The sequence below is a fragment of the Musca autumnalis genome, unplaced genomic scaffold (genome assembly GCF_047663935.1).
Source record: "Musca autumnalis isolate F117 unplaced genomic scaffold, ASM4766393v1 scaffold_4, whole genome shotgun sequence".
NCBI lineage: Eukaryota > Metazoa > Arthropoda > Insecta > Diptera > Muscidae > Musca > Musca autumnalis.
In genome coordinates this window covers 60,492,672-60,517,447 of record NW_027411977.1, presented here as the reverse complement: position 1 = coordinate 60,517,447, position 24,776 = coordinate 60,492,672, and the positions used below count along the sequence as shown (strand labels likewise).

The following is a 24,776-nucleotide window of genomic DNA, read 5'->3' as shown; positions in this document are numbered from 1 at the left end:
AATTTTTCACAACTTTCGGCGAGGCATCCTTCGGCATTTCTTCCACCAGCATAAATTCCTGTACTGTCCGTAAAAAATCGCTCAAAAAAAAAAAAAAAAAAAAAACAGACTTGTCGATTGGTGCAAGGAAATTTTGAAAAATACGATCGAGGTGCTTTAAAAGGCATTTATGGATCTAAGCTTATGAGCCCGAAACAAAACAGCAATCGGTCTTCGAAGACGTGTCAAATCCAACGAAAAATGTTAATGGAAAAAAGTCCTTCAAAGCAAATGGTCGGCTGTTTCTTCGGCAAAACTGCCATGTGACGACTATTCCGCTTGATCAACGTAGGAGGTCAGTTATGAGTGGTACACCACAATTTTTTTTGCCTAAAGTCTCCGAAGTAATTCAGAAAAACGAAATAGAAGACGAATCATTGTGCACCATGACAATGTGAGCTATCTCTCACACATCGATTCAAACCAGCGACTTTTTGACCGGACAAAACGATCCGCCATACAGCCCTCACTTGGCAGCCAATGACTTCATTTTATTCCAGTACATCAAGAAACAAGTAAGAACGGCGTTAAGTTCGGCTGGGCCGAACTTGTTATACCCTCCATCACAAGTTGTATTGAAGTAAAATGGAATAATTAGTTTCCTTTCGTGTGTGAAGAAGACTTAATACTAAATTTCAGCAATTTCGGTAAAACAATGGGTTCAAACAAACAAACGGTTCTATGGGGGCCATTTCAAAACGTCGATCTATACCGACAAATTTCTGACGGAAAGTTTTTAGACTCAAAGAAGACTAAATACCAAATGTGGCTAAAACTTCAAAAATACCGAAAATCAAGAAGTACGCTTCTATGGGGATTTAGGAAGACGTGGACCTATACTGATAATACTCTTCTGGAATATTTTATAACTCTTGGAAGACTAATTAACGGATATCAGCCATTTCGGTGGGATATTGACTTCACAATCTTCAGTGTTACGAAAATCGGGAGGTACCGTTCTAAGGGGGCTATATCGAAACGTGGACCTATACCGACGAATTTTAGTCGGAAATGGGGCAATATGAAAGCGTGGACCTGTACAGACAAATTTCTGGCGAACAGTTTTATATCACATTGAAGACTAAATACCAAATTTCAGCCATTTTGGTGGAATATTGAAGCCAAAACCTTCGAAATATGGAAAATCGGGAGATACCTTTCCATGGGGGCTATATGAAGGCTTGGACCTATACCGACAAATTTAAAGGGGAAGTTTGAGTACCCCCAACGAAGTCTAAATACCAAATTTCAGCCATTTCGGTGGAATATTGAGGCCACAACGTTCAAAATACCGAAAATCGGGAGGTATCGTTCTATGAAGGCATGGACCGTAACCGACAAAGTTCTGGGGGAAAGTTTTATACCACCAACGTAGACTAAGTACCAAATTTCAGCCATTTCGGTGTGATAATGAAGCTAAAACCTTCAAAATATCGACAATTGGGAGGTGCCTCTCTATGGGGGCTATATGAAGGCGTGGACCGATACCGACAAAATTCTGGGGGAAAGTTTTTTACCCCTAAAGAAGACTACGTACCAAATTTCAGCCATTTTGGTAGGGTAATGAAGCTAAAACCTTAAAAATCCCGAAAATCGGGGGGTACCGTTCTATGGGGGCTATATCAAAACGTGTACCGATATATCCCATTTTCAACACCAACCATCCTGCAAGTAATAAAAACTTCTGTACCAAATATTGACTCTCTATCTTTAAAATTGCGAGCTGTATCTTGATTTCAACAGACAGATGGACATGGTTAAATCGACATAGAATTTTATGCTGATCAATAATATATATACTTTATAGGGTCTCCGACGAATATTTCGATTGTTACAAACGGAATGACAAATTTAATTATACCCTCCATATGGTGGAGGGTATAAAAAGGCACGGTTAACGACTTTCGTCGCCAGAAGACTACTTGTGAAGCGTTCAAAAACCATGTTGTGGAGGTGTCTCAATCGAAGTGGAAAAAGTGCTTCGACAAAAAGGTTTGAGTGCATGCTGGATAATACGTTAGGAAACTAGTAAAAAAATATCAGTCGGCTTTGCCGACAGAGATATACCCTCAGCCTGTGTATATTGAAACAATTTTTTTTTCCAAAAAAACGCATGCATGTTTGAACTGACAAACATGTTGATTAGGATTAAATATCAAAAGTTTTGCGGGGAGATACTAAAAAGAATGGATCTCCAGCCACTACATATGGTACCATAGGGGTTTTTTAGAACTTCAGGGATGTTTGCTCAAGAAGTATGGACTTGCCCCTGAAACAACTTTTACCATCGCAATTGAGGCAGCGAATGCAAGTTGCTTCAACAAAAATCAAAGTGATTCGAAAGCAGGTCTTAAAGTGAACATGTATCCGAAATTTTTTGTGAGAGGTACCGGATGGAGTGGACAAATATAGTCCATATTTGAACCTGATCTATATCTGGTAGATATATTAGGATGTGTAAAGTATGGACAAATTCGGCCACTCTCTTCAAGAGTTATCGTACCCACAATTTTTCCGAACATTTTTGAACTTTTGTGGGGGAGGTACCTGAAGGAGTGGACCGATACGGCTTATCTTCGAACTTAAACTATGTTTGGACAAAATATTACTAAGGCCAAACTTTGGACCGAATCGGCAGACCTGTTCGAGAGTTATTTTGCCCTCCAACCTCCTCACACGGTGTCATAGGGGTTTTTTGCAACTTTCAGGCTATTTTCTCAGGAAGTATGGACTTGCCCCTAATGAAACTTATACCGTCGTATGGAGGGCAGTGAATACAAGTTGCTAAAGCAAAAATCAAAGCGATTCGAGAGATGTTCCTAAACTGAACTTTTCCAAAATTTTGTGTGGGAGGTACCCGACGGAGTGGACCGATTGAGTCCATATTAAAACCTGATCTAAGTCTGGTACACGCTCCACGATGGGCATAGTATGGACCAAATCGGTTACTCCCTTCAAAAGTTATCGTGCGTACAAATTTTCCGAACGTTTTCGAACTTTTGTGGGGGAGGTACCGGAAGGAGTGGACCGATATAGCTCATCTTCGAACTTAAACTAAGTTTGGGCAAAATATTACGATAGCCAAAATTTGAACCGAATCGGTTCATCCGTTCGAGAGTTATCGTGCGCTCCAGCCAGACAGACAGACAGACGGACGGACATTGCTCAATCGACTCCAAATTGTCTGAAACACATTTCGTCCAAACATACTTGGGGTCTAAAACCATTATTTCGATGAGGCACATTTTGCCCGTATGAAAGTGTATATACCCTCGTTAGCATAAATGCTGAGGGTATAAAAATAGAACTATTTTTTGATGATAAATATTAGCGTTTTCATATGAGAGAAGTCTCTCTTTGTCCTTTCTAAGATCTTTGTCAAGAATAGTTTTTGAGCTTTTAATCTGTTTATTTAGTGTGACTTGATTTGAAATAGCTTTGATGATTGCCGTCCAAACAAGCTAATTCAAAATAAAAAATACAAGTATTTACACATATAAATGGAATATAAGCTGAAGTTGTTATAGATTTAACATAGCTCCGTCTGTTCAAAAGCTAGTCTTCTGGCTAGTGAAAACGATTCTGAAGCACTGTGCGACAGTAATGTAACATGATGGAAGTTTTGTATTGTACAGCTATATATATTTAAGGCATTAAATTGCTGACTTTTATTATTTACAATGTCTGGTATAAAGCTGTATATTTTCACAAATAACAATAATAATAAAATTAAATGGTTTTTTTTACAACTTATAATCTGCGCATATTTAATAGTTGGATTTTGCTAAAATAAGATTTGAAAGTAATACAAAGCATAAACGAGAAAAGGAAAAAATCGTAAGGACTTTGCCTACGCAATTTTATTCAAACCCAAAATACCAAAACCAAAATTGAAAACTTTTTCTTATAAAAATCTGTGTTCTCCAAATTGTGTAAAAAACAGAGTGCAAAATATAAACAATATAACGCGAGTGATTATACCAACGAAAGCCAATATATTGCGACCCAAATATTGCAATAAAAGTAGGTCGTATAGTAGTGCAACAACAAAACACCAAAATTGTATAAATTTCGTTTATAAAAAATAAGAAAAGAGAATATAAACCTTTTTGGCCGGAAGCTTTAAAAATTTCAAAATATCAGGTCACATAATACTCCACAATTTGGTTTGTTGTAGTTGCAAACCAACAATTAATTAAGACGACAAAAATACATTCTAGACGCTCTAATAGGCTGTGTTCAAAGTATTCACCGATCAGTCATAGCGTATAGTTTAAGAACAACAGTTCCAAAGTTCAAATCAAACTATAAATTAAATGTTCTAAACAAAAAAATAACAAAGAAAAATACGTTAGTTTCTTTTTGTGGGGTATGATTTTGAAACACTGTTACAACGATTAATTAATTAACAACAACAAAAAATTAAATACGAAACAAAGAAATAAAAAGGAGAAAATTTCTTACGAATCAACTTTCCAAACTATCAAATGCGCAGCATTATCACTAGCATCAGTTACAGATCTTTCTTGTCCTATGATTAAGAACACACAAATAAAAAAACAATTTAAATAATAAATAACCAGACCAAACTATTGTCTAAATTATGTGATATACAAAGGCATCATCTACATACATATAAGAACAATTGCACATTTACATAATTTGAAAATTGTACTTACTTATGCGAAAATCTATATAACCTTCGCCGCCACACATTACCAACATATCGGGTCGTTTATTGGTAAATTGTAATTGAGCGCTGTTATTTTGACGCAATGGTACTGACACGAAAAACTTTACAGCATCCCTATGTCCATGGAAAGACAATTGAGCATTTGCCATACAACATGTTGGCAATTGAGTACTGGGATCACCTGTAGAAGGGAGAAAAATGAGTACATTTAAAATAGTTTCTACATTGTAAAATAGTTTCTACAAAAATGTCTGCAATAAAGAAACATATCTTACCTTGGCCCTCTGTTAAAGGTACAGAAATTATAACGCCATTACTTGTGCCTATCCAGAGGCGATTACATGAGACCATCAATGCCGTTATACGTACAAAGGAGAAACCCAATTTGCCAGTACCCAACATTTTTGAAACATACGGTTCAATATCGACATCTTGTTTGTGTTCAAATGTATAGGTGTTGTATAAGCGTAACGTGGAATCCAGTCTATTAATAGTAACAAATCAAAATTAGTAACATTTTTCCCAAACATTTCAACAAAAAAAGATGCATTTCAAAGTTTATATTTGCATTTCTTGTTACCTTATTGAAACCCACACACCAGCACCTGTTGCTGCCATCTGTCGTACTTGGCTCTCTTTGCGCGGATGAGCATCCAGCGAATGGATGACATTCAATGATATCGGATCGACAATAAATATTTTATTGCGATGAGCGGCCCATATGCGTTCGCCAGCCACACAGAGGCAACGTATCGAATGATTACGGTCACCTAGCGTAACTAGGTGATAACTATTCAGATCCCATTGGCCGTCTGTTTGGCGACGGAACACGGCTAATTGTGCATTTGCAAGGGCCACCACGACCCGTGATTCAACATGAACTATCGCTAGGACGGCATCCGGCAAATGAACTTTATGCAAACATTCATGCCAGCGACCAACAGAACTGTGTACATACAACCAACCATCTTGAGCACCCATCCACATGGTAGGACCCACCGAACTCATGGCATCCTCTTGACGATCCTTTGTTCCCAATATGGGATTATTTGGTTTTGAGAAAGGTAATTGTTGGCTTAATGAATTGTTGTTATTGCTGGTGGTCACTGTAGTTGTGACGCCGCTGCCATTATTTTCTGTAGCACCACCATTCGTGCTGGCGTTATTTGACTCGTTACGAAGACGTTGTGGAGCACCGGGTATGGGTTGACGTATTTTGATTTCATTAACATTGCCCAATGGTTCTATGGGCTCAGCCGAACCATTTTGTTCATTTGATTTTTCTGTAGCTTCTTTTGCCTTTTCTTCGACAGGGGTTTCGGCATTAACCTCCAAAACTGGTTCAGCCGAATCTTTGGTATTACTGTTTTTATCGGATTTCGGTTTTACACGCACGAATTCCACCTTTCCCAGACCTTCGGATCCTTCACCAGGCCTTTCTAGCATTTCACCAGCCTTAATGACCTCGGAATTTTCCAATAAGGCATAATCTTTTTCCATGGCACCGGGTACAGAAGCAATGCACAACAAATGCGAGGCACAAACCGGGAACACATCTAACACCGAGGCGGATTGATTGGCATCGACCACGGTGACAGTGCTGGCTGCATGCGTACTTGTGCATATCCAGACATAGGGTGTCAATTGGGTTTCTGGTTCTAAATGTTCAAGGCTGGCTCGAGTGATTTGACGATCTAAGGCCTCGGCTGAATGTTCAGCTGAGGGACTGGTAATTTCGGCAATTTTTGCCGTTGAACGAGGTGCAAATGGCGAATTACTTGGTATAATGCACTGACCATTTTTGAAGAAGCCACCATTCAAATTAACCCCAGCCGCACAGAAGACTTTCATGTGCGGCGAAGCCTCCGCCAAGGGATTACAATAGACTGGCACCGGTACTCCACCTGAATGTCGGGTTTGTGGTTCTTTTTCGGTTTTACTAACAGGTAAACTCCAACCATAAGCATGTAAACGTCCATCTTCCTTTTGGACATGGGCTCTGAGTTGGCGGTATTGTTCATGGCGTCTAGCTCTCGCCCTCTCCGATGTACCTTCTTCGGTGTAATCTTTGTTAGGCAAGGCATTGGCTAGGCCAGCACTTGCCGGATGTGGTATGTTGCCATCACGACCCCCAGTTATGGCAAGGCGACTGTCGCTATTTCTACTGGGGGATCCATGTGAGTGAGATGGGCTTGAGTAACGAAAAATAGGTCCACCCCCTTGACCATCACTGACACGTTCTGGTGGTCGATTAGAGGGGCTGAAAAGAGAGATATTAGTATGAGTCATCAACATTCGATCCAATAAGCTAGGCAGAAATACTCACGTAAAAAGATTACTAAAATACTTCCAAATGCTTTGTTTAGATTTCTTATCTAAATTATCTACGGTGCGTGATGCCCTTAGAATTTCTGTTAGACGCACAGCCTCTTGTAATTCCATTAAACGTTCCTTGTACTGATTACGTTCCATGAGAACCATGGCCATTTCGACACGTGTAAAGCGTTTACGTTGAGCCAATGGCACATCATTTTCATCATGATCATTGTCGCCTAGAGAAGAGAAAGGGCAAATACAGAAACCATTGTAGTGCAATTTTAGATAGGTACCATACACATCTTGCTACTTACTTTGTTGCTTAACCTGTTCTTTGGTCTTCTTCAATTCTTCCTCCAGCTCTTGGACTTTGGTACGTAATTTATTTCTCGACTGTTGCATGGCATTTAATTCCTCTCGCAAAATTTCAATTTCACCCGTTAATTCATCAACTCTGGCTATCAAATCATCCTTGACAATATTAAGAGCATTCCTGCAAAGGAGAAAGGGAGTGATGAATATTGTTATATAGTAAAAAAGACGAATTATCATACTTAGTGGCCAACAGTTCATTGTTTTCCATGATGAGATTTTCAACCTCTTTGCCCATCCCTAAAAAAATAGAATTGAAATTAATTAAAATGATGTGGAAAATAAAATGTATGGTTTCCTTCAAGCTTTCTAATACACAAAGAAATGTTCTATATTAAAAAAGTAAGTTACAAAATATAAAAAAATACATACATAAGTTGTGAAGTAATGAAAAAAATGTTATGATTAACTAGTAAATTACATGTTTAACACCCGCAACCAGAATGGAAAAAAGCTCGACTCTAACGAGAAATTAATTAAATTAATATTAACAAGTCGGCTTTGCCGACAGATATATACCCTCAGCCAATGTGAAGTGAAACTTTCACCTACGGACAGATCGAATGTTTTTAAGGTCTCTTCAAAATTTTGTGGCCCTTTTTTGACATTTGAACTTGCCGACAAAAATTTGGATTAGGAATTAACTTCACTAAGACACAAATGCTGAACCTTTGTGGGGGAGGTACCCTTAGGGAGGACCGATATGGGCCATTTTAGAAGTTAAACTAAATTATGACAAAATATTAGGCGATCCAAAGTTTGGACCAAATTTGTTGCATTTAGTGACATTTTTTTTTTAAATATTGGGGACAAGTAACGGAAGTTGTAGACCGGTATTGCCCCATGAAACTAAGTTTGGATATAATATGACGAAGACCAAATGTAGGACCAAATCGGTTGAACAGTTCGAGAGTTATCGTGCTCTCCGAAAGCCACATATGGTGACATAGGGATTTTTTACACCTTTCGGGCTGTTTTCCTAAGAAATATGGACTTGCCCCTGAAAAAATTTTTACCGCCGTAATGGAGGTAGCGATTGCAAATCGCTTCAACAAAAATCGAAGTGATTCGAGAGCAGGTCTTAAAGTGAACTTATCCGAAATTGTGTGTGAGAGGTACCAGAAGGAGTAGACAAATATAGTCCATATTCGAACCTGATCTATATCTGGTAGATATATTAAGATGTGCAAAGTATGGATTACATCGGTCACTCCCTTTAAGAGTTATCGTGCGCTCAATTTTTCCGAACGTTTTTGAACTTTTGTGGGGGAGGTACCTGAAGGAGTGGACCGATATGGCTTATCTTCGAATTTAAACTATGTTTGGACAAAATATTACCAAGGCCAAATGTTGGGCCGAATCGGCAGATCTGTTCGAGAGTTATCTTGCGCTCCATCCACTACACACGGTGTTATAGGGGCTTTTTGCATCTTTCAGGCTATTTTCTCAGGAAGTATGGACTTGCCCTTGATGAAACTTGTACCGTCGTATGGGGGGGCAATGAATACAAGTTGCTACAACAAAAATCAAAGCGATTCGAAAGCAGGTCCTAATCTGAACTTTCCCGAAATTTTGTGTGGGAGGTACCCGAAGGAGTGGACCGATTGAGTCCATTTTGGAACCTCATCTAAGTTTAGTAGAAATTTCACTTTGTGCAAAGTATGGGTCAAAGCGGTTACTTCCTTCAAGAGTTATCGTACGCACAAATTTGCCGAACATTTTCGAACTTTTGTGGGGGAGGTACCGGAAGGAGTGGACCGATATAGCCCATCTTCGAACTTAAACTAAGTTTGGACAAAATATTACGAAAGCCAAATTTTGGATCGAATCGGTTGATCCGTTTCGAGAGTTATCGTGCGCTCCAGCCAGACAGACAGACGGACGGACGGACATTGCTCAATCGACTCCAAATTGTCTGAAACACATTTCGTCCAAACATACTTGGGGTCTAAAACCATTATTTCGATGAGGCACATTTTGCCCGTATGAAAGTGTATATACCCTCGTTAGCATAAATGCTGAGGGTACAAAAATGATCTTCGCCCTAATATGCAAAATTTGCAAATAAATAAAATCAGCTTGAGTGAGGCTGGAGTTTGAACCCACGTCCTTGAAAAACACATGAAAAAAGTGTTGTCACGGCGTGTTAGCGTTCAGAGCCAAACTCATAACTTTCAAAGACTACGTTAAGCGTTTGTCATGAAAGCCATACAATGATTGAACAAATATTCAGCATTGTAAAAAACAAATTGCATTTGAAAGAGGAAAAGTCAAATGATAGCGAAGCCGCTCCACAGCCGATATGTCTGAAAAGCCTCTGCCAAAGGCGAAACATGTCACATAGTGGTGGTTGTGTGGGTTTGAATCTTCGGCTTTACTTTTTCACTTGCATAATTGGTCATTAAGCTCGACTCTAACTAGAAATTAATTAAAAAATCATTTTTATTCAAAAACGAAATTCCCTTGTGTAGCCAGTGGCGTTGAAGTTTCTTTTATTTTGGGGCATTTTCTTCTTCAGCTTAGCTTTAATGTGAATCCAGACACTCTGCCACACTTCAGGTGTTGGTGTTGGAGCTTCATGGTTGTTTAAAGTGTCCGAAATGGACCTTCACTCTTCATCCGCTGTGGCTTTGGTTTCACCAAAAACCCGATCTCCTCGGGCTAAGTTTGGATATGCACTCAATTTATCAATTAATATTTCAAACTTTTGTTTTTTTTGATACACAAAATTAATTAATGATGCAAAGTTAAGAAAATGTTTATTTTCCTTTCTATTTTAATTTTTTCGGAAAATGTTCCCTGCCACTGAAAACAAGTGGCTGCTGGAAAAAAGCCCCTTCGTCAACTGAGATTCGCAACTTCAGTTGAATGTTGCCATACATAAAGTAATTTTGGCAACTGCCACCGCCACTCAACGACAATTGCCATCAATAATCGACCCCTATATCAATAGGACTACTTCTGTGAGGGAGAAGTGTTGTCCGAACTTTCATAGAACTTTATGCATGCTTGGAAAAACATTCACGGTGTGAAAAGTTTCGACCACATCGTGCTCATCTGTCATTTTATTCGGTGTCGGCAGTGGTTTTTCGAGCTTTTGGGTCACTATCACAGGAAGTATGGACTTGGACACGAAAGAATTTAACACCATCCGAAAGATGTTCTTAATCTTTCTTCACTTTTGTGGATCGATATAGTCCATATTCTAACCTAATATTATTTGAAAAAATTTTACCATGCGCATACTCGTATTACGAAGTGCAAAGTTTGGACCAAAGTGGTTAATACGTTCGAGACAGATCGTGCGCACTTTGCCATTCAGACGGACGGACAGAAGAAACAAATTGCCTGAAACGGATTCCGGCCAAACACATTTGGGATAGAAATGACGATTAAGAAACATAATAACTAACGTTGTTTTTACTTATTAAATACAAAAAAATAATTTGTCCGATTCTACCGAAAATTTACACATACAAGATGAAATTTCTCAGCATATGGGCGAATGAATATCCATATTTTACATTGTTGTATTAAATTAGTTGTGATTAATGTCAGATAAAATTAACGTTAAACAATCCTAATACCAAAGGAAGATAAATTAAAATATCTAGTTATGATTGAATCTTCAACTATAACAAAACAAACAATATCTAGTTATTTAAAAATTACAGGAAGAGAGAGAGAGAGAGATAGAGATTGCCAACACCATAAAAGTATATTAAAAAACAACTAAATTGTTTGTTTTCTAGTCAAATTTGATGAATTTGAAATAAATTTCAAAATATTCCAATGTATATTATAATGAATAAAAAATATTTTTTTTTTTTAATTAAAAAAAAATAAATTAAATTTCAAGTTAAGCAAAATCTAGACAAAATAGCAAATGTCAAGATTAATTTAAGGAGACGATTGGCCTTCATTATGTAAAGATTTGAGATACGAATTCTATTTTGTTTTTAAAAATAGATTTTCGTACCTCGCCACAGATCAATTGTTCGCTGAAATAGATAAGTGTCCAAATATACGTCGTTTTTCACTAAGATGATTCGAATACAAATTCGTTCGAACTTCTACCAAACTTCTGCTTTTTGGAAAAATATTTGAATTGTTTTTATTTTCAATCAAATAAACATTTCATACAATTCGCAATTCAAACGGATTTGAATTCCAATCCTCTTTGGGACATTTCGGAATTATAGCCTTTTACTATTAAAAATTTATACAATCCGAGAAGGGTCCTTAAACTGGATTAAAGAAGGTATAAACCAGGATCTATTTTTGGGAGTCATTCAATTCGTTAGTTATCTCTTTTTAGATTTCTTTAGATCACGAAAAAATTATATCGTTGTAATCAGAATCGCAGGGATTTCTTTCAATGAAAATAATTCTTCAACAGCCCTTAAACTGCATTTAAGCAAAAATGTTGAACTTTTCTGATACTCAATTCGTAAGTTGGCATGGTCATTAATCATTTAATTGTTGCCAGCAGGTGTTTAATAGCATTTGGGCCATCACATCAGTAAATATGTAGTTGTACCGAAAAATTCGAGTTATACAAAAAAAAAAAAAAATAAATAAATAAAACTTCTCCAAACTGCTACAGACAAATTCTGACAAAATTTTTCATTTTTAAATAATTTGATGAAATCTTGAGGAATTTGTGGAGACGTCGTATTGTTTCGCAACAAATAAAAAACAAATAATTTTAATTTTAAAGTAAGACCCAGCTTAATCAAAGATTTGTTGTTTTAAAATTTAAAAAACAAGAAGTTTTTAAAGTGGTGTAGTTAAAATTGATTTACTTTAGGGAAGGGCAGAGAATATTAGTTTCGTCCAACGCCACTTGGACTCATCAGTTCTCCTAGTTCTTTGCATTGAAGCAAAGAACTCTTCCCCAATTTTATGAGAACCCGAGCTCAAGAATAAATATAACCGACGAATTCGTTTAAATGCGAATTCAACAGAAACATTCAAAAACTCTCGTAGCCGCATATGCAAACCAAATTAACTACTCCCAATGTTATGCGTCTCCACAATGCAGAGAATCATCAAAACTATGCTGATAGTTTGTCGAAAACAAACAAAACAATTTTTTAAAATTTTAAAACAACAAATCCTTGATTAAGCTGGGTCTTACTTTAAAAATAAAAAGTAAACAGACATCACAAACAAAACTGCCAAAGTGAATCCAAATAATTTTAAAATTAAGTAAAATTGGTTTGCTTGCTGACATAAATCCCAACGAAATTTGGGAATTATGTCCGGGCACCGTGTATACCATCAGGGCAATCATGAATATTTCCCTTGAAATTTTCCACACGGAAAATAATTTTAAAAAGTAAAATTCTGTTAAAATCAATATATTGAAATGTTAAAAACTAGTACAGCATTTTCACATGTAATTCGAAGAATTTCAGTTGTAATTTAATTATTTCATTTGAAATTCGAAACATTTCACTTGTAATTTGAGAATTCCAATTGAATTTCGAATTATTTCATTTGTAATTTGAGAATTTCATTTGAAATTCAAATTATTTCATATGTAATTCGAATTTTTTCATATGTAATTTGAATTATTTCATTTGTAATTCGAATTTTTCCATTTTTAATTTGAATTTTTCTATTGGTAAATAGAATTTTTTAATTTGGAATTTCAAACTACAATTGGAAAACTTCGAATTACAAATGTAATCGTTCGAATTAGAAATGAAAAATTCAAAATACAAATGAAATAATTCGAATTTCAAATAGAATTCTTAAATTACAAATAAAATAATTCAAATTTCGAATAAAATTATCAAATTACAAATGAAATAATGCGAAATTCAATTGGAATTCTCAAATTACAAGTGAAAATTACAACTGAAATTATTCGAATTACATGTGAAAATTGTGTAGAATCACCGTATTATGGAATATTCTCGCCGAATTTAAATTCCCTTGTTGGACATAAATATGGAAATAACATTAACAATAACAAATGAGGGAAAGAAAATAATTTCCGCACAGAATTTTTATTCATGATTGCCTCGCATATTTCAAGCTAATCTATGTCTGGAAGAAAAGTTTGGATCTAACCGGTTATGGGTACTTTACACGATATGTTTTTTTACATATGGGTTATCATTTTTTATATAAAAAATGTATATGCAAAGTAAAATCACATATGTAAAATATATGTCGTGTAAAGTACCCATTACCATGTTATTGTGCGTACCATTTAAGTGAAAATGTTTGAACTTTTGGCCTATCTTCCAACTTGATCTCGTAATATTACGAGAGACAAAGTTTAGGCCAAGTCGATTAATACGTTTGAGAGTTATCGTGAGCACCACCCAAACAGGCAGACGGACGGACAGGACTAAAACGACTGCAAAATTTTCTGAAACGGATTTTGTCCAAACATACCTGAGACCTAAAACCCTAAACTAAAACTTATTACTAAATATTACGCGACAAAATAAAAAATTTCGTGACAATTCGATTAAATTTGTGGCCTGCAGAGTAATTACAAACTATAGATGGACGAGTGGATACACATACGAGGGTTGCACGAACACTTTTTTGGAAAGTTTGACAGTCTTTAGCCTAAACGTACTCATGACAGTTTGTCATAGGACCATGTGTTGTGTTGTTTACAGTGACTTGAAAATCCTATAGCACCATGAAAAACTGGTTTAATTAATTCAATCGGGGCGGACACTCGCCAAAAGACGAAGGTGGTGAGGGTCGAAAAAATCGGCCGTTGTGCCAGAAAAAAAAATTAAGCCGTGCGTGAACGGATAATGCAAGATCGCCATGTTATGTACCGTAAGATAGAGGCATCCTTGGATATTTCTTCCAACTAACATTTGATATTGCATGAACGCCTGGCCGCAAAAATGGATTTTTCACGTTAGGTAAAGCAAAATTGAACAATCACTCAAAAAAAACTCTTGTAGTTTGGGACAAAGAAATTGTGAATAAAAACGATCGCGGTGCTTCAAACTACGTTTATAAGATCGTCACAGACGAATCTTGGATCTATGCTTAGGAGCCCGAAAGAAAACAGGAATCGACCATTTAGGTCTTCGAACACGAGCCAAATCCAACAAAAGTTGTTCATGTAAGAAGCACTTCGATGGGTCATCCAACCCTGACTGAGGATCCAATGACTTCTTTTGATTCCAGCATATCATGAAAAAAGGTGTGGTCAACGATGTTCGTCGCCAGAAGATGCTGTCCCATTGTTTGGATGTGTCTCAATCGGAGTGGAAAAAGTCCTTCAACAATTGGTTTGAGTGCATGAAAAGTGTATAAATCATGCTGGACGCTACATAAGAAAACAATAAGACCATATTTGATGGTAAATATTCGCGTTCTCATTGTTAGGCCAAATAGTTATCGTGCAGCCCTCGTATCCTGATTAGAAATGGGGACGTGTCACGGTTGTGACTCTAAACAACAACAACTAAGCACTATAGTGAGGAATAAGTACTACCCAGCAAAATGTTCGATGCCAAAGATGTCATTCAATCATGGGTAAAAGTGATCTGGCATGTCATCTTTTTAGCATCTTCATCGATGAATTTTATATGAGCGTGGACCCCAAAAGATGCTATTCATTTTTGGATCCAAAGCATGTCATGCCAATGCTTTGACATGTAATTTTCACCAATGCTTTGGCATGTCGTTTTCACCATTTCTTTGTAATGACATTATCATTACGACGAGAGTTTAATAACGTTGGTTGTGGTTTCGAGTCTCCGACAACATCAAGCCTATTGTAAATAATTAATCTTATATATTTAGAAAAATGTATATAAATAAAAACACAAAATACATCTCTATTGGATTGATGGAATGGGTTCAAATGCTGGTGGAAAGATCGGATCTTTCATGGCTTCCTTTGCATGGGTTCAAACTTCGTTTGAACCAATGCAAAAGATGCCATGAAATCACGTCATCGCATGGAACCCCTTCCCTCAAATGTTGCTGGGTAAGCACTTCAGTTGTTTTTGTTTAGTGTCACAAACGTGACACGCTCCCATCTCGAATCCCGATTGATTCAGCTCGTCGAGACATTTTGCTGTACATAAAGGTGGGTTTACGACCATTACATCGATGCGTTACGAAATTTTGAGTCAATTTTAACTTGTACTACCCTCTAAAGATACCGGCGTTAAATGTTACGTACAAATTTAAATGGTCAAATTAGGTTTGGCCCGTACCGCTTTTAGTTTTTTTTATGTTATTGGAATATCTTGAAATTTATAGTAAAACTGAACTGTAGTACGATTCTCTAACTCATTTGATGAGTTACCGACAAAAATCTGAAAAATTAAAATGCTTATAATTTCGGTAGTGATACCCAGCAAAATTTGACGGAAGGGGTTCTTTGCGATGACGTGATTTCATGTCATCTTTTGCATTGGTTCAAAGGAAGTCGTGGAAGATCCGATCTTTTCATTAGGATTTGAACCAATGCAAAGGAAGTCGTGAAAGATCCGATCTTTTCATAAGCATTTGTACCCATTCCATCGATCCAATAGAGATGATGTTTGTGTTTTTATTTACACACCTGTTTATTTTCATTTTGGTATGTTCCAGTACTGCAAAAATCTACTAATTTTTACTATTTTTTCCGATAACATAAAGGAAAAATTGTTATCGTAGTAAAAATAAGTAGATTCTTGCAGTTTCTGGAACAGACCAAAGTTGTTAGAACTATCGTCGTGATGTTGTCTTACATATCCTGCATATCAAACAACTAAAACTTCTAAACAATTGGTATTATATGAAGTCCCAACCATCGAGCTAAAAATAAAATCGGACTGCAGACATTGCTATTTTAAAAGTTCCCTAGTCTGTTCTAAATCTGACATAGAATGAAATCAATCAAATCTCGCTTCTTGGAATTTGAAAAAAAAAAGTCCGAAACGAAAAGGAACAAGAATCTGAAAATAAAGAAGAAACTACTTCTGGAAAGAAACAATTAAAAATAAATTAATTAAGCATAAATGGTATTTTCCCATGGTAGAACAAATACAAGGTAAAGTTAATACTACAACAAATACAACTCGAACAACAACCACAAAGGAATTTGTTTTTGTGTGTAAACCTTAGTGTCAACGTAAATGTAAACAAAACAAGGAAATGTCTATAAATTATTGGTATTTAAAAAACTAATAATTTTTCACATTTGATTGAATATTTTGGAAAACATGAATGAAAACTCGTTAGATTTTCAATTTGAATGTTTCCATATCATTCCACTAAATGCATAATTTCTCGCAGAAAGTAGAATACTTGCAAAAATGTTTCGGGTCGCTGGTAATTCATTGAAAAAAGAGAAGATGTTTCAATCATTTGCTTTTGAAAACAAAAAAAGCACATGTTTATTAGGGCTTTATTCTTTTCAAGTTTAAGAAAATATCACACATATTAACAAATATTGTACCGCCTCTATAAGCGGTGTTTTAGTGTGCGGCATGTCGTTCGGACCTGGAGGAGGTTACATGTCAATGATATGAAGCCGTCTTTATGGGAAATAGTTTTTTTTTTCTGATGAATAAATTTGTTCTTCAAAAATATATATCCCTAATATACATCGAACATAGAAATAAATACATAAAATGTCGAATGGAATTTGACACTAACACTACAACCCAGTTCAGTCAGCTGGGTATTGCTGCTACCTTTTCTTGTTCTACCATGGTATTTTCCATAAAAAGTCTCTCCTCCCCGTTCGTTACATTTTGTTCATAGAGATCCCTAAAGCAAGCCGGGTTGTAGATCCCTGCATATTTCCGTCACTAAACAAAAGAGTATAAATTACCAAAATGTTGTTATAAAATAACAAAATTATAAAATAAAAGTAATTTACGAAATAAAAATACTTAAAGGAGTGCATTTGGAGTCCATTTCGAAATCTGAAACCTTTTGTAAGATGAAAGAATATCAGTTGCGGAGAACGGAGGAAGTAATCTTTTGCGTTGCAGCGGTGGTGATTGCATTGCAATTTTGGATGTAAACTTTTGAAAAACTAAACTGATAAATTAATTGTAGTTATTTCATGAATTCGTTTGAATTAATAAAGAGTTTTGTTTTCATGAAAACCATATTTCAATACAGCATTTCCATTTTCCAAACAATACATGAAAATTTCATGCCAAGGGGTTGGTGAAAATGACATGCCAAAGCATTGGTTAAAATGACATGTAAAATCATGGGTGAAAATGACGTGTCAAAGCATTGGTGAAAATGACATGTCAAATCATTGGTGGAAATGACATGCCAAAGCATTGGTGGAAATGACATGTCAACGCATTGGTTAAAATGACATGCTTAGGATCCAGAAAAGAACGTCATCTTTTGGGGTCCACGCTCATATAAAATTCATCGATGAAGATGCTAAAAAGATGACATGCTAGATCACTTGCACCCATGATTGAATGTCATCTTTGGCATCGAACATTTTGCTGGGTACTTTTCGGTAAGTTACCGTTGAAAAAAACTAGTCGTTAAGTCCTACCGATAGAAAAAGTATTGTAAACTTTTATTAATACTTTCATTCATAAATTTTGCGTTTTAATCCCAGCAAAATGTTCGATGCCAAAGATGACATTCAATCATGGGTGCAAGTGATCTAGCATGTCATCTTTTTAGCATCTTCATCGATGAATTTTATATGAGCGTGGACCCCAAAAGATGACGTTCTTTTCTGGATCCTAAGCATGTCATTTTAACCAATGCGTTGACATGTCATTTCCACCAATGCTTTGGCATGTCATTTCCACCAATGATTTGACATGTCATTTTCACCCATGCTTTGACATGTCATTTTAACCAATGCTTTGGCATGTCATTTTCACCAACCCCTTGGCATGAAATTTTCATGTATTGTTTGGAAAATGGAAATGCTGTATTGAAATATGGTTTTCATGAAAAACAAAACTCTTTATTAATTCAAACGAATTCATGAAATAACTACAATTAATTTATCAGTTTAGTTTTTCAAAAGTTTACATCCAAAATTACAATGTAATCACCACCGCCGCAACGCAAAAGATTACTTCCTCCGTTCTCCGCAACTGACATTCTTTCATCTTACAAAAGGGTTTTTCAATTATCTTCCCATCACCAGTTCAGATTTCGACATGGACTCCAAATGCACTCCTTTAAGTATTTTTATTTCGTAAATTACTTTTATTTTATAATTTTGTTATTTTATAACAACATTTTGGTAATTTATACTCTTTTGTTTAGTGACGGAAATATGTAGGGATCTACAACCCGGCTTGCTTTAGGGATCTCTAAGAACAAAATGTAACGAACGGGGAGGAGAGACTTTTTATGGAAAATACCATTTATGCCTAATTAATTTATTTTTAATTGTTTCTTTCCAAAAGTAGTTTCTTCTTTATTTTCAGATTCTTGTTCCTTTTCGTTTCGGACTTTTTTTTTTCAAATTCCAAGAAGCGAGATTTGATTGATTTCATTCTATGTCAGATTTAGAACAGACAAGGGAACTTTTAAAATAGCAATGTGTGCAGTCCGATTCTATTTTTAGCTCGATGGTTGGGACTTCATATAATACCAATTGTTTAGAAGTTTTAGTTGTTTGATATGCAGGAAATGTAAGACAACATCACGACGACAGTTCTAACAACTTTGGTCTGTTCCAGAAACTGCAAGAATCTACTTATTTTTACTACGATAACAATTTTCCTTTAGGTTATCGGAAAAAATAGAAAAAATTAGTAAATTTTTGCAGTACTGGAACATACCAAAATGAAAATAAACAGGTGTGTAAATAAAAACACAAACATCATCTCTATTGGATCGATGGAATGGGTACAAATGCTGATGAAAATATCGGATCTTTCACGACTTCCTTTGCATTGGTTCAAATCCTAATGAAAAGATCGGATCTTCCACGACTTCCTTTGAACCAATGCAAAAGATGACATGAAATCACGTCATCGCAAAGAACCCCTTCCGTCAAATTTTGCTGGGATTTTATCGATGTTTGGTGTAACTCAAAAATGGGTTTCAGAATTCCACTACTGAAGTGATGTGGAACTAAATATATTTACAAATAAAATGTGAAATTAAAAAATGTTAATGAAATTAATCAAATTACAAATTACACTACTATACCACACATGTATCTACAACATTTCAACATCTACAAATTTTCTTTAAATATGGAAAAGAAGAGGAGATAAAAATTACAACTTACCAAAGTAGTTGTCATTAGCTTTTGTAAGGGTAATTTGTGTTTTTATTGGCATGTAAAATAACAACAACATTACAAGACGTGATGATGGAAATCCAGAGGACAATAATGGCAAACCACCAAAACACAGTGGATTTTGTGTTTGGTATGTTTTTGTGTTTGTTTGAAAGCGTTTTTATGATTTTTGGTTGTTTTTTTTTTTTATAAAACAATCAACGATGGCATAGTTTTTTTTTGTTTGGTATAAAGAAAATATAAAACAACAAGACATGAGAAAAAATGATGAGTATTTCTTGCTTTACAAATAATTGTTTTATTGTTTTTGTTTTGTAACAAATATAGGAACTTATTTATAAACACACAAATGTACAAAATCATTAATAAATAATAATACTTCTTGTTTTTCTGTTTCGAGAATAATTGTTTAGGAATTTAAAATTCATTGTCGAGTATTGGCGTCATTTTTTAACTTTTTTTAGTTGGTCATTTAGTTTGTTGTTGTTTGGTTTGGTGGAGTCAAAAGTTGATATGTATTATGTGATGTTTTAAATATTTACACGTGATGTACATAAAGCCATACAAATAAGAATTTTGATACCTACCTGAAGAAGCATATTCCCCAGGATGTACCCAGCTCCCTGTTAGATTGCATTGTTTGTTTGTTTGGTTTTGTAATAGCGCGTTGCACATTCAGACAGGAAGTAGGAGGCAGAGAGGCGGTTGGTTAGATGCAGTATTTGAATAATTGTTTGTGGTTGTTGTTGTATATAAGTTTGTGCATTTCATAGTGAAAGTGTGGTTGTTGTATATTTCCAATGTTATTATTCACACAAAATATACACAGAGACAAAGAAATATACAAAAAAAGAAAGAAAACGAAAAGAGATTTTTATGTATAAGAAAAAAAGATATAACATTGAATTATAACTTTGCATAAGAATACGTTTTTCAATATCAACCCTTCCCCATTTGTTTAATAATGCACATAGAAAATTTAGATTTTGGTGGGTTATATTAAAAAAAATGTCAACCAATCTATCATACATACCTGTAACAATTTCGTTATCTTCGCTCTCTTCATTATCTTGAAAGGACAGCTCTTGGTATAGATTATTGGCAGAGCGTTGTTCTTTTTTCGTAGTCGTACGACCAACTGTGAGTGAAGATGCGTTTCAAAACAAAAGTAAAATATGCAACAAGGTAATGTTGGATAGCGAGGGGGGAAATTATATTATTTTGTTTGACACATTTTACGAGAGAGCGTTGTTTGTTTGTTCGACGGAATACAATGACAGGAAATAGGTAGAAGGACGAACATCACTCAATTTTTTATTTGGTGTTAATTTGTTGTTGTTGAATGTTGGTGGATGGTAGTTGTGTAAAATATAAAAAACAAAAGGAGAGGTAAAGGATTGTTTGTTTTTACGACGGTTAACACAATTTATGCAGTATTTGGGAGAATTATTGTTGTTAATGAACAATGAAAAAAATGAACGCAAAATGCAATAACAAAATAATGACAAAAGAAATAAAATAATACCAAAAATGTTTTAATGTTTTATATTATTAGTATGGAATGTCATTATAAGAAAAAACCAACTTGTAAAATGCATAGTTCTATTTTGAGCTATATAAATGAAGCCAAAGTATGTATAATACCATGACATATATACACATATAATATTTCACACGAATATACCCAAAGGGTATTATTAATATTAAACATTTAATCACCAAAACCAAACGGCGTTTTATATAGCTAAAATACTCAGGAAATGTCGCCTAGGTTACCTTGAGCGGTTTTTGCTACGGCTGAGAAAATGTTATGTTGTCTGCCCTGGGAATTGAACCCAGACATTCAATGCGCCAAGTAGTTTGACTTATCATTTCACTATATTTAGTAATCCACCCTCGCCAGTGATAAGAATCTTGCCGCGATGCGGAGGCTTCGACGGTAACTGGGCGCCTTAATGTAGTAAAGATATAATTTTCAAGTCCTTGCCATTGCAAAAAAAAAGCCTTTCCATGGTAAACCTCAATACCCCCCAAAAATACACAATGACATTTGAATTCGGGATTTTTGAGCAAAACAAAAACAACTTCACAATAAGTATGATAGTATCAGTAAGCACAGTGCTCTTGAACCAACATTAAATGAAAGGAGCTTACACCTGGAGACGATACAGTCCTAAACTTCTATATCTCAAAAATGGTAAAACCTAAAACTGCATTCTCTCCGAACTTTTTGTGGGAGGTAGCCGAAAGAGTGGTCCGATGTAGTCAATATTCGGACAAAATCCGAGTCCGTAAGAAATAATACCATGTACAAAGTTCGGACCAAATTGGTGTCTCCCTTCCAGGGTTACCTTACGTAATACCCTGTTCAGTTGGTTCCGGCAGGTTTTTTTTTGGAGTTTTTGGGTCATTATCTCGGGAAGTATGGACTTGGACTTAAGGAGGGCCCGCAAGGGAACTTGTTGAAAAAAAAAACGATCCTAGCCGAGTCCTTAAACTGCATTTTCCCCCCCAAATTTTGGCGAGGGAGTTAAACGAAGTACTACAGCGATTTAGTCCATATTCAAACCTGACCTATGCAAGGAAGTAATATTACCATATGCAAAGTTATGACCAATTCGTCTACTCTCTTTGAGTGTTGTCGTTCGAACAATTTTAGCGAAATTTTTGAACTGTTGTAGCGGAAATTGACAGATATGACGCATCTTCCAACTTAAACTAAGTTTGGACAAACTATTACCATATTCAAAACCAAATCGATTGATCCGTTCGAGAGTTATCGTAATGCACCGGACGAACATGCCTACTTCAACTTTAAATTGGGGCCTAAAACCATAATTTCGATGAGGCACTTTTTTCGTCGTATCAATGTGTATATACCCTCTTTAGCCTATAGGCTGAGAGTATAAAATCCACTGATAACATATCAGCAACACCTTCGGTAAATGATATGACCAGTACCGGAGAGATCCAGTCTACGGTCGATAGGACAGCGACCAGGAAGGGTATGGACATAAGTTCCCTAAACTAAATTTAGTAAAATAAAGTGTGCAGAAGAATGCAGACAATTGCTAGCCTCCTGCTGAATACGAGGACAGTTTATTTGAGAAAAACATGAAACCACCGTTATCCTAGCGACTGCTTTTGTCGATAAACTGACCCCAGTAGAAAATACTAATCTTGTGAAACCAGAATCAGAAGGAACCTGGACAAACAACTAGGACTTGTAGTTCCCACGACAATCGGATCTACGCTCCGGAACGACCCGAGTCCATCTCGGCCAGGGATTGTCAACCCAGCACCAGCTAAACCAATTTTTTCCCCAGGTGAGCAAATCATGCCAGCCGTTTTGCTCAAGATCCTGTTGATTATGGCTGGCATCGAGCAGAATCCGGGCCCCACTTCCACCGAGGTCACAATCTGCTCCGTGTGTCACACTGGAATTACACGTAATTTAGTACAGGTTCAGTGTAGTCAGTGCCTAGGTTGGTGTCACCTCAGGCGCTACTCTGGTCTGGCAAGTCATCGCGACTACACAGACACATTTGTGGCAAGCTGTTGTGGTACCCCTGCAGCTGCTGGCCAAACAACATCTCGTGGCCGAACTGCGGCAACGCCAACGGTCTGGCGCTGCTCAGTCTGCAGCAACATTATTTGCAGTAATATTGCATCAGTGCATTGTAATAGATGCCACTTGAGATGGTGCACAAATCTGCGCTCACGTCGAGATTGGTCTGAAGTCTTTGTGGCGGACTGCTGCGCAAACTATACCATAACTAGCAGCACACCAACCTCAGCGAGCAACACCACCAATAGCAGTCATTCTAGCACATCAACACCCATGTCTCCAACAGCACCCTGTCCTCCACTCCATCTTACACTCCAGTAGGCCTATTCTGTAACTTTTATCGATTGACAAGGTGTTAAAATTTCTTTTGTTTTTGTAACAACTACAAAACAAACAAATGAAATTGTTGTAAAATAAACAATGAGTAAAGTTGTTAAAAAGTTACAGAATAGGCCTACTGGACAGGCAGCGCAACCAAGGTGGAGGACTTGCGTTTATAATTAACCGTGACGTTAATTATCAGCTAATCCACCTCCCGTACCAGCCTCACGACCAATACTTCGAGGCTATGGCTATCTCAGTGCGAACTGGAGGAGGCAATATGCTAGAGATAGTCATTGTCTACATCCCGCCCGTAAACAGCATAAGGTCAAGTCATCGTCCCTCTATTCGGTACCTCTTAGAGGGTGATAACAGGATTGTACTCGGTGATTTTAACGCGCATCATGAGACCTGGTAATCGCCACTTGCCCAAGACCAACTTGGGCTCAGTATCACCGATAAAATAGACGACTCGGAATTCGCAGCCATCAATGAAAACTTCCCCACCAGAATAACGGCCAACTGTTCAAGCTCCCCAGACATTACGTTCGTCAGCGCGTCACATATTGCCACAACATCCTGGCAAACTCATGTGGCCCTAGACTCTGATCACATCGACATCTTGATCACGGTGGAGCCTGATATACGCACATTCGTGAACTACAACAAAGCCAACCGGCATGGCCTCACGAATGAAGTTGAAACTGCACTTAGTCAACAGCCGCCCCCCTCATGTGCCAGAAAGGGCGAGAATATCTTAAGGAATGTCATTCTCCGGGCGGCCAAGCGTCATATCCCAGTAGACCTGGTTATCCCACGGCTGCAGCAAGACTTGCTGACCAACGCGACCACCTGCGTGCTACAGGCCCTGATGATGGCAGAGATTAATACTCTGGTCAACCAGCACCGACGGGAAAACTGGATCAATAACCTCAACAATTGTGATGCTAGTTCACATAAATTATGGTCTACGATCAAAGGTCTATCCGGCGTACATTGCAACCAGGGTAACATTGCTATAACTTTCGACAACGCCCAACAGTCAGATTCCGAAAAGTGCGCAAATAAGTTCCCTTCCCACCACGCGGAACAGAGCCAGAAAAGCAACCCTTCAGAAACTCAGGAAACTCCCATGCGAGACCAATCCCCGCTCCTTCGCAGCTGCTGAAGTTGAAGCCACAATCTCCAAAGCGATGCTAAAGCACCTCGGTCCAATAGCCCTGGGATTC

General features: G+C 36.7%; 1 protein-coding gene across 21 annotated transcripts in view; it reads right to left on the bottom strand.

Annotated features, from left to right (window-relative positions):
- The window catches only part of syd (JNK-interacting protein syd), a 76,918-nt gene that overhangs the window by 8,928 nt on the left and 43,214 nt on the right, over nucleotides 1-24,776 (bottom strand). For 2 of the 21 annotated variants that reach the window (XR_012412660.1, XR_012412662.1), the window contains 11 exons: nucleotides 20,692-20,796; nucleotides 20,246-20,281; nucleotides 19,647-19,664; nucleotides 7,603-7,660; nucleotides 7,363-7,541; nucleotides 7,059-7,284; nucleotides 5,313-6,992; nucleotides 5,008-5,216; nucleotides 4,719-4,913; nucleotides 4,504-4,570; nucleotides 4,145-4,360 (listed from right to left, as the gene is read on the bottom strand). Coding sequence is in view for 18 of the 21 variants with exons in the window: in XM_073984090.1 (XP_073840191.1) it covers nucleotides 4,504-4,570; nucleotides 4,719-4,913; nucleotides 5,008-5,216; nucleotides 5,313-6,992; nucleotides 7,059-7,284; nucleotides 7,363-7,541; nucleotides 7,603-7,660; nucleotides 19,647-19,664; nucleotides 20,246-20,281; nucleotides 20,692-20,796 (2,773 nt within the window). In the remaining 3 variants the exon portion in view is untranslated. The remainder of the gene's footprint in view (nucleotides 1-4,144; nucleotides 4,361-4,503; nucleotides 4,571-4,718; nucleotides 4,914-5,007; nucleotides 5,217-5,312; nucleotides 6,993-7,058; nucleotides 7,285-7,362; nucleotides 7,542-7,602; nucleotides 7,661-19,646; nucleotides 19,665-20,245; nucleotides 20,282-20,691; nucleotides 20,797-24,776) is intronic. The other 19 variants (XM_073984090.1, XM_073984094.1, XM_073984087.1 and 16 more) reach the window with 10 other exon arrangements.